This window comes from Salpingoeca rosetta (assembly GCF_000188695.1).
Source record: "Salpingoeca rosetta unplaced genomic scaffold supercont1.6, whole genome shotgun sequence".
Lineage (NCBI taxonomy): Eukaryota > Choanoflagellata > Craspedida > Salpingoecidae > Salpingoeca > Salpingoeca rosetta.
This window is the reverse complement of record NW_004754928.1, coordinates 293,596-301,095: the sequence shown is the minus strand read 5'-3', so window position 1 is coordinate 301,095 and position 7,500 is coordinate 293,596. Positions and strand designations below refer to the sequence as shown.

General features: G+C 58.0%; 3 protein-coding genes across 3 annotated transcripts in view; 1 reads left to right on the top strand and 2 right to left on the bottom strand.

Annotated features, from left to right (window-relative positions):
• Nucleotides 1-814, bottom strand: part of PTSG_02630 (serine carboxypeptidase II) — a gene marked incomplete at its 3' end in the record, with an annotated part of 2,498 nt that extends 1,684 nt beyond the window's left edge. The window contains exons 1-2 of the mRNA XM_004996071.1: nt 517-814; nt 1-286 (exon numbers count right to left, since the gene is read on the bottom strand). The exon at nt 1-286 is cut by the window's left edge and continues 167 nt beyond it. Coding sequence (XP_004996128.1) covers nt 1-286; nt 517-784 — 554 coding nt within the window. The 5' untranslated portion in view covers nt 785-814. The remainder of the gene's footprint in view (nt 287-516) is intronic.
• Nucleotides 815-1,486: 672 nt separating this feature from the next.
• PTSG_02629 (uncharacterized protein) lies at nt 1,487-2,154 on the top strand (the record flags this gene model as incomplete). The annotated part of the gene is made up of 2 exons (XM_004996070.1): nt 1,487-1,792; nt 2,032-2,154. 2 exons carry the CDS (start codon nt 1,487-1,489, stop codon nt 2,152-2,154), a joined length of 429 nt encoding a protein of 142 aa, XP_004996127.1.
• A 1,080-nt stretch (nt 2,155-3,234) lies between these two features.
• PTSG_02628 (uncharacterized protein) overlaps nt 3,235-7,500 on the bottom strand; it is a gene marked incomplete at both ends in the record, with an annotated part of 6,730 nt that continues 2,464 nt past the window's right edge. Inside the window, 4 exons of the mRNA XM_004996069.1 lie at nt 3,235-4,274; nt 4,603-5,047; nt 5,248-5,644; nt 5,816-7,407. Of these exons, the coding sequence (XP_004996126.1) occupies nt 3,235-4,274; nt 4,603-5,047; nt 5,248-5,644; nt 5,816-7,407 (3,474 nt within the window). The remainder of the gene's footprint in view (nt 4,275-4,602; nt 5,048-5,247; nt 5,645-5,815; nt 7,408-7,500) is intronic.

Genomic DNA, 7,500 nt, shown 5'->3' with positions numbered 1-7,500 from the left:
GATTCGCCCGTGAGCCAGATGGACTGGTTGGCAAACTGCGGGAATTTGTCGAACCAGCCTTGCAGGAAGGCGTAGTTGTCGATGGCCGTCTTGGTGTCGTTGGTGTTGTAGTCGCTGCTTGTGTTGCTGTACGAGAAGCCAACGCCTGCCGGTGCATCCACATACAGCACGTTGGCAAACCGGTTCCAGCTCCAGCCGTTGATGTCGATGGCCACGCCACCTTTCTTTCCGACTTTGGCCCTCAAGGGTCCGTTCTCCGTCATCATTCCAACCAGCGAGCTACACCCTGCATGTGATTGTGTTTGTTTGTTCGTGTGTGCGTGTGTGTGTGTGTGTGTGTGTGTGTGTGTGTGTGTGTGTGAGGGAAACGAAACCAGTCTTGTTGAGGTACAGCGACAAGTATCACACAGTGAACACTCTGTTCTCTTCTTTCCACACACACACGCACACACGCATGTACACGCATGCACACGCATGCACACGCATGCACACGCGTGCACACACACACACACACACCTGGCCCGCCTTGCTGCCAGAGGATGATGGGGTCTGTGGATGGATCGTTTTGCGATTCAGCAAAGAAGTAAAACAGGGCGCGGCCGTGGTCCTTGTCCACCGTCACGTACCCAGAGTACATCTTGAAGTCCGGCATCTTCTCCAGCCCTGGCAGGCTTGTGATCAAGTCGCCATGCTTCCCGTCACCGTCGCTCTCTGCCGCAACCACACCATGCGCAGCAGCAGCCGCAGCACAAAACAGCGCAACCAACAAGCGCAACAACGTCATATCCGCCAGTGAACCCAACAGCACAAAAAGTATGCACTACGATACGGACGACTTTCAAGGCACGACTATTGTGGGGGCGGGCTTTCTTGCTGTGCGTTTTGTTAGTGTTTTGGTTTCGCCCTCCTTGTCCTGCTGTCCTGTGCGACCTTCTTGTCCTCTTGTCCTGCTGTGCTTGTGGCCGCCACGTCTCGTGCCCGTGTGAATTCTCGCCCTGCACTCGAACCCAAGGCCACAGCCAACCTTTGCCCTCCTCCCATTTCCGCACAACGTGCGTGCTGTGGTGTGGTGTGGTGAGATACTCAGCTCACTTGACTTGTGTTCTTTTGTTGATGATGGTGCAAACGAAGAAGAAAACCAAGAAGGCAAGAAGGCCAGGAAAAGAAGCCGGACAGCCACACAACAAAAGGTGCAGTGTTTGCTGCACTTAATGTGCGTGTATCCCTGGGACAGCGACAAAGCAAAATGAAACACCCCTCTCCCCCTTGTGCTGTTGCAGCTTCTCTTTCTCTCCCTGCGATAAGAAGAACCAGAGTTCTCTCTCCCTCACAGCAGCAGTGAAGCCATTTTGCTTTCTGCACTGCGCTCGTCGCCTCAACCCACAAGCAACCCCCATCAGCACCTCCCCCAAGAGCATCACAACCAGCACCTCCCCAAGAGCATCACAACCAGCACCCCCCAAAGCGCATCACCTCACCCAGCAGCATGGGCAGCGCAGACGAAGAAGTGATCGAAATGCCTTCCGTCGACAACGACGGCAGCAAGGCAAAGGGATCAAACTGGAAGGACAAGAAGTCAAACAGCCGCAGCGCCCTCGTCAAGTACACGGACGATGCCGATGAAGAGGAGCGTGGGTGGCTTCAAGCCCACCCGATCCTCTCAGCCCTGTTTGTGATGCTTGTCGTCGCTGGCGCCGTCGCTGTGGCCTTTGGCGTCACATACGGAAGGGACGATGGCAGTGCCTCTGCTGCTTCCATGTTCTACCAGTCTGCTGAGACATGTGCATCCCAGGTGAGCCGATATCTGTGCTGCTGTGCCTGCAAGCCTGTGGTTATGCTGGCGTTTTGCCTTGCTTTGCATCACTGCGCTTTGGTAGTTTCGCCTGCTGACTGGTGGCATGCATCGTCGCCCTCAATCCATATCATGTCCATGTCTTCATCTATTCGTGCCAAGTATGTTCAGCTCCCGTGCACCCTCCTCACTTGCCGCATTTTGGTGTTGTGCCATCGCACTTGCTCCTCTGCCTCCAGTACATGAACAGCGGTGACTTCACGGCGTGCGTGCTTTCCCTTGGCCACACCGACGCGAGTGAGGAAGCCACTCTTGCATCCTGCATCTCAGGGTGCCAATCAAGCAACTCAACCTGCCGGTGAGTTGTGAAAGGCTGACGCAGCGGCGTCTTGGAGGGTAGGGGTGTACGCTGTGTACATACAGCTAACAGCAAGTAGTTGACTATGAACTTGCTATCTGGCACGTTTTGTACTCTGTTCGAGATTCCTTCTTGGCAGTGCTTGCGCCTAAATGCCTATTGGGTGTCATTCTGGTTCTGAATCAGTGCTGACCTCTGCTGCCTGATGGCCATGCATTTCACTCACAAACTGGCTTTGCTTGCGTTGCGTTCTGCATTTTGCAGAGCCGACTGTGCTTTGAGCACCAGTGACTTTGCCACTGCGTCCACAACTAGTTCGCCCGCTTCGACCACCACGACAGCCACAACTACGACAACAACCACAACCACAACGACTACCACGACCACAACAACCACCACGACTACCACGACCACAACAACGACGACCACAACAACGACGACAACAACAACGACGACAACAACAACGACGACAACGACTACAACAACAACAACGACCACGACCACGACCACAACAACCACAACAACAACGACGACCACAACAACCACAACCACAACCACAACCACAACCACCACGACAACAACGACCACAACAACCACAACAACAACTACGACCACAACAACCACAACAACAACAACCACAACAACAACAACAACCACAACAACAACAACCACAACAACAACAACAACCACAACAACAACCACGACAACCACTACCACCACGACAACAACTACACCTCCGCTGCGTTGAGCTCTCTTGCACACGACCATATGCTCACCAACGCCTTCCAATGCAGCTCATTGCTTCATCAACGCCCATGCCACATTCACATTTACATGTTTTACTTTCGTACTACGCTCCTACGCTCGCTCTCCCATTCTCGATGGTCCACGCTTCATTCGTGCTGTAGCAACTGCTTCTTTCCGTGTTGTGGTGTGTACTTTTGAGTAACAACCGTCCAATATCTACACCGCCCAATACCCATCATCCAAGAACAACCATCAAAAATAACAGCCATACAGCAAAGAACAACGCACAACCACATCGCTGTAACGGCAAGAAGAAACGAAGAAGATGCAGGCGACATCACGATAGCAGAGGCCGGCACTGCTGCAACAGCGTCATCAAGCGCCTCAGGTCGTCGGGAGACGTGAACTCGCGTGATGCAAGAGCAGTGCACGCATTGAGCTGCGCACGCGCTCTCTCCTTATATTCTCTCCTGCCCTTCTTCTTGTTCCTGCTCCGCCCAGCCTTATTACCGCCACCGTCTCCCACCAACGCCTCCAGAAGATCCTGCAGTCGCGCGCGGATGGCAGTGCACACCTCCACCACCTGCTGCCGCTGCTGCGCCACTTCATCAGACACATCCTCTCCACCCTCACCACTGCTACCTTCACCGCCACCCTCACCAGCGCGCATGCGCCGCTTCTTGTGGTTTCTCGATGCTGCTGCTGCTGCCGCTGCTGCTGGAAAGAGGGTTCGCGACGAGACGCACGTGGCCAGGGCGTCCTTGCATGCAAGCAAGTCCCGCAGACTTCGCTTCAACGCACCAACATTGGGGCTGCCGCTGTGCCGGCCGTGCGCGCTGCTGTGCAGCGTGGCCCGTTCAAAGTGCACCTGCAGCACAAGCCCGGCCGTTTCGTCCGGGTACATGGCGTAGTACGACAGCGCCTTGTTGAGGTGGTTCTCTGCCACCTTGCTCGCCTTGCTGGCTGCAGTGCGTGCTGCCGCCGCCGCCCACCGCCGGTGCACGAGACCAAGGCGATGGTGCGCCTCCCCGAGCTTCAGCGACACAGCGCGACGCATTGCACTGATCCACGCCGCGTTGTCGTGCCGGCCGGCGGTGGCGGGCGCGGACGTGAGGTTGCGGCTGATGTCTGCAAAGATGGCGATGGCGCTGTTGAGGTACGAGTCCACGTGCGTATCGTCGCGAAGGGCGGGGGCAGCACTCGCCAGCAGCGCCGCAAACCCAAGATGCGTGCCGCCCAGCTCAAGCTGGATCTGGTCCCACAGCTGCGGGTGCACGGCGCGGCGCGCAAGGCAGTCCTTCGCCTGCTGGTAGTACTGGATGGCGTGCATGTGCAGGTTGCGGTCAGCGGTTGACGCGACGGCATGGGGGCTGGCACCTGCCGTGCCCATGGTGGTGGCGGCGGTGGTGTTGGTTGCTGCTTGTGGCACATTGGCATCCGATTGGCTGCGTTGGCTTTCTTGCTGCTGCTGCTGTTGTGGTTGTTGTTGTTGTTGTTGCTGTTGTTGTGGCTGCGGCTGTTGTTGATGCTGTTGCTGTGTGGGTTGTGCCTGCCTGCTGCCGTGTGCGTGGTGCAGGGTCTGGCTGGCCAACTCTCGCCGCAGTTCCCCCAGCAGTGTCGTGCGCCACGGCCCGCTCCCAGATGCTCCCAGATGCAGCCGCCTCCAGCCGTTGCCGTTGCTGCTGCCCGCTATCACCACCACCACCACCACCATCACCATCATCACCATCGCCATCGTCGTCGTTGGTGCTGGCTTTTGTGTCCGTGTGGGCGTCGGATTGTTCTGATGCTGATGGCCGTGCTGACTTGTCCTTGCTTGCACCGTGCACTGCGCCACTGCCACCACCATCGCCACCACCATCGCCACGACGACGTGCACGCTGTGCTTCCTGCGCGTTCATGTGGAGTTGGTTGCGCGCGTAGCTGATGCGCATGAGTTTGGCCAGGTTGCAGTTGATGACGGCCTGGTTCACGCGGTCCCGCAGGTTGCGAAACGCCGCCAGCGCGCGGAAGAAATGCGCACACGCCATTTGCTTCTGCTCTTCAAATTGCGCGGCAGACCAGGCAGTGAGTGCCGGCATCTCCGACAGCTGGTCCATCAGCACTTTGGCCATCTCGTTGTGCGCGTTGCCCGTCTGCCGCACCAGCGTCTGCGAGGCAAATAAGACGAGCAATCAAACACACACACACATACACACACACACGCACACATACACAGAGACAGACACAACCAAGCAACCACAAACGCGCGCGCATCCCCCCCCCCCACGCACACACACACACACACAGACAGACACAACCAAGCAACCACAAACGCGCGCACTCCCCCCATCCCCCCACGCACACACACGCGCATGCACAGCCACCGCACGTTGTGGATAAAGTCGTAGAGAGCGAGTGCTGCCTTTGCCAGTGCCGCTCTGTCGCTGGGAAGAGGAAACGAGACAACGGCCTGGCGCTGGAGCAGCGATCCCCCAAAGGTGCTTGGAATCGAACCAAATTGCTGGCCCCAATCACGCGTGTCGCCATCACCACCAGCACTGTTGCCTACACCACTGCCATTCCGGCCGACCTTGTCCTCGCTCGAACCGCTCGCCTTCATCACCATATCGCCATCATCACCGTCATCGTTGTCATCGTCGTCATTATTGCCAGTTCGTGCTGTTGGCGGGGGTGTTGCCGATGTTGACGGTGGCGGCGGTGCGCTGCTGCAGCGGCTGTTGTCATTGCTGGTGGTCGCCCTGGAGCTGTCACCATCACACGCGCGCGTCCAATCAAGCAGCCACGCCTCCTTCGTCGGCACCACATGCCCATACCCACCCCCTTTCCCTGCAGAAGAAGATGATGATGATGAGGTGGAGGAGGAGGTGGTGGTAGTAGAGGAAGAGGTAGTGGAGGATGTGGCGGTGATGTCCCACCGCGCCAGAGCCGCATCCTGCCGTGTGCGGTATGTTGCCTCTGCCATCTGCTGGGGAAGGTGCTGGGGTGCGTCGTGGTGCAGCGCCGCAAGCGCCAGGAGCGCGTGTGCGGCCAGCGGCAACACTTTACCAAGCGGGTCGTCTTCCTGCTTCACGTGTGTCTGCAGGTGCTCTGCCGCCTTGACGGCAATGATGGGCCCCGCTGCTGGTGGCGGCGTTGGCGGCAGCGGTGGCGATTGTGTTGGTGTCGAATGTGCTGTCGAATGTGTTGCCGTTGTTGTTGTCGAAGGTGTTGTCGTTGTCGTTGTCGTTGTCGTTGTTGTGGTGCGCGATTGGTGGCCGTCCACGTGTTGTCGACCAGCCCTTGATGCATCGCCGCTGCGCTTGCTCTCCAGCTGTTCATCACCCGCGCCATTGACTCTGCTGTCTGTGCTCGCTGCACTCTCCCCCTCACCACCTTCCAGCTTACCACCACTACTGCCATCGCCTCCAGCTCTTCCGTTGTCATCACCATCCCCATCAGCACCGTCACCATCCCCATCAGCACCTTGACCTCCGCCGTCACCACCGTCATACCACGTGCTTGCTCGGCGCGCGCCGGTGCGGCACCGCAGGCACAGGTCACAAAAGCGGACGGTGGATCCAAACTTCCCGCGCTGCAACGCAAGCTTGGCCAGCGTTGCGTAATGGTGTGCGGCGCGCGTGAGCACCAGCTCCAGCAGCTGCCGGCTGTGGCCTGTGGGTTGTCTGCAATCCACTCCACTCCACCGCTGGCTCCAACAGGTCCAGGGCAACGAGCTGTGCATGGTATCAGACGGCATGGGGATGGCGCCCGTGTCGGGTGGCCGACGCGGTGGCGGTGATGATGAAGATGTTGGTGGTGTTGCTGTTGATGATGACGAAGCACTGGCACCAGCACGACTACGCCCCTGCCCCTGCTGCCCCTGCTGCCCCTGCTGCTGCTGCTGCTGCTGCTGCTGCTGCTGTTGCTTGTGTGCGCTTGGCGAATGCGACGTGCGGGCTGCACCACGTCTTCCATCACTGCCATCACCACCACCATCACTACCATCACTACCATCACTACCATCACGACTGCCACCATCGCCATCGCCACGATGATCAGCGAGGTTGAGCCGGGCGAGGACGTGCGGTGGCATCTGGCTCAGGTGCAGGTTGATGGCGGCTGCAAGCTTCGGATACCGCTCTGCCTCCACCAGGTTACGTGCGTTGGCCAGGAGTCGACACACCGTTGCATCATCGTCGTCCGTCTGGGGCTGGTCGTCCTCCAAAATGCGGATGGCAATCTTGTACAGCAGCAGCGCGACCGAGTGCGAAAACGGGTTGGTCACGTTTGAGTTTGGGTCTGTGGACAAGGACCGTGATTGCTCAATAAGGGCGGTGAAGTCGTACAACCGCACAATGTCGTCATCCTCGCCCTTGTACAGCCAGTAGGTGTGTCCTTCCTCCGTGCAGTTCTTGTTGAGGAAGGTCTTCATGGATTGCGCAATGGCCACAACGGCCTCTGGATCAAACCCGCTCATCTCGGGCAGGTCCTCTGTTGTGATTGTCTCGTAGCGTGACACAGCACCGTTCTGTGTTGGCGGTGGAGGGGGGGATGTAATTGGGCCGTGTTGTGTTGTGGTGGTTGGGCGTGATGTGTTGGTTGTGTATTTGTGTGTGGGTGT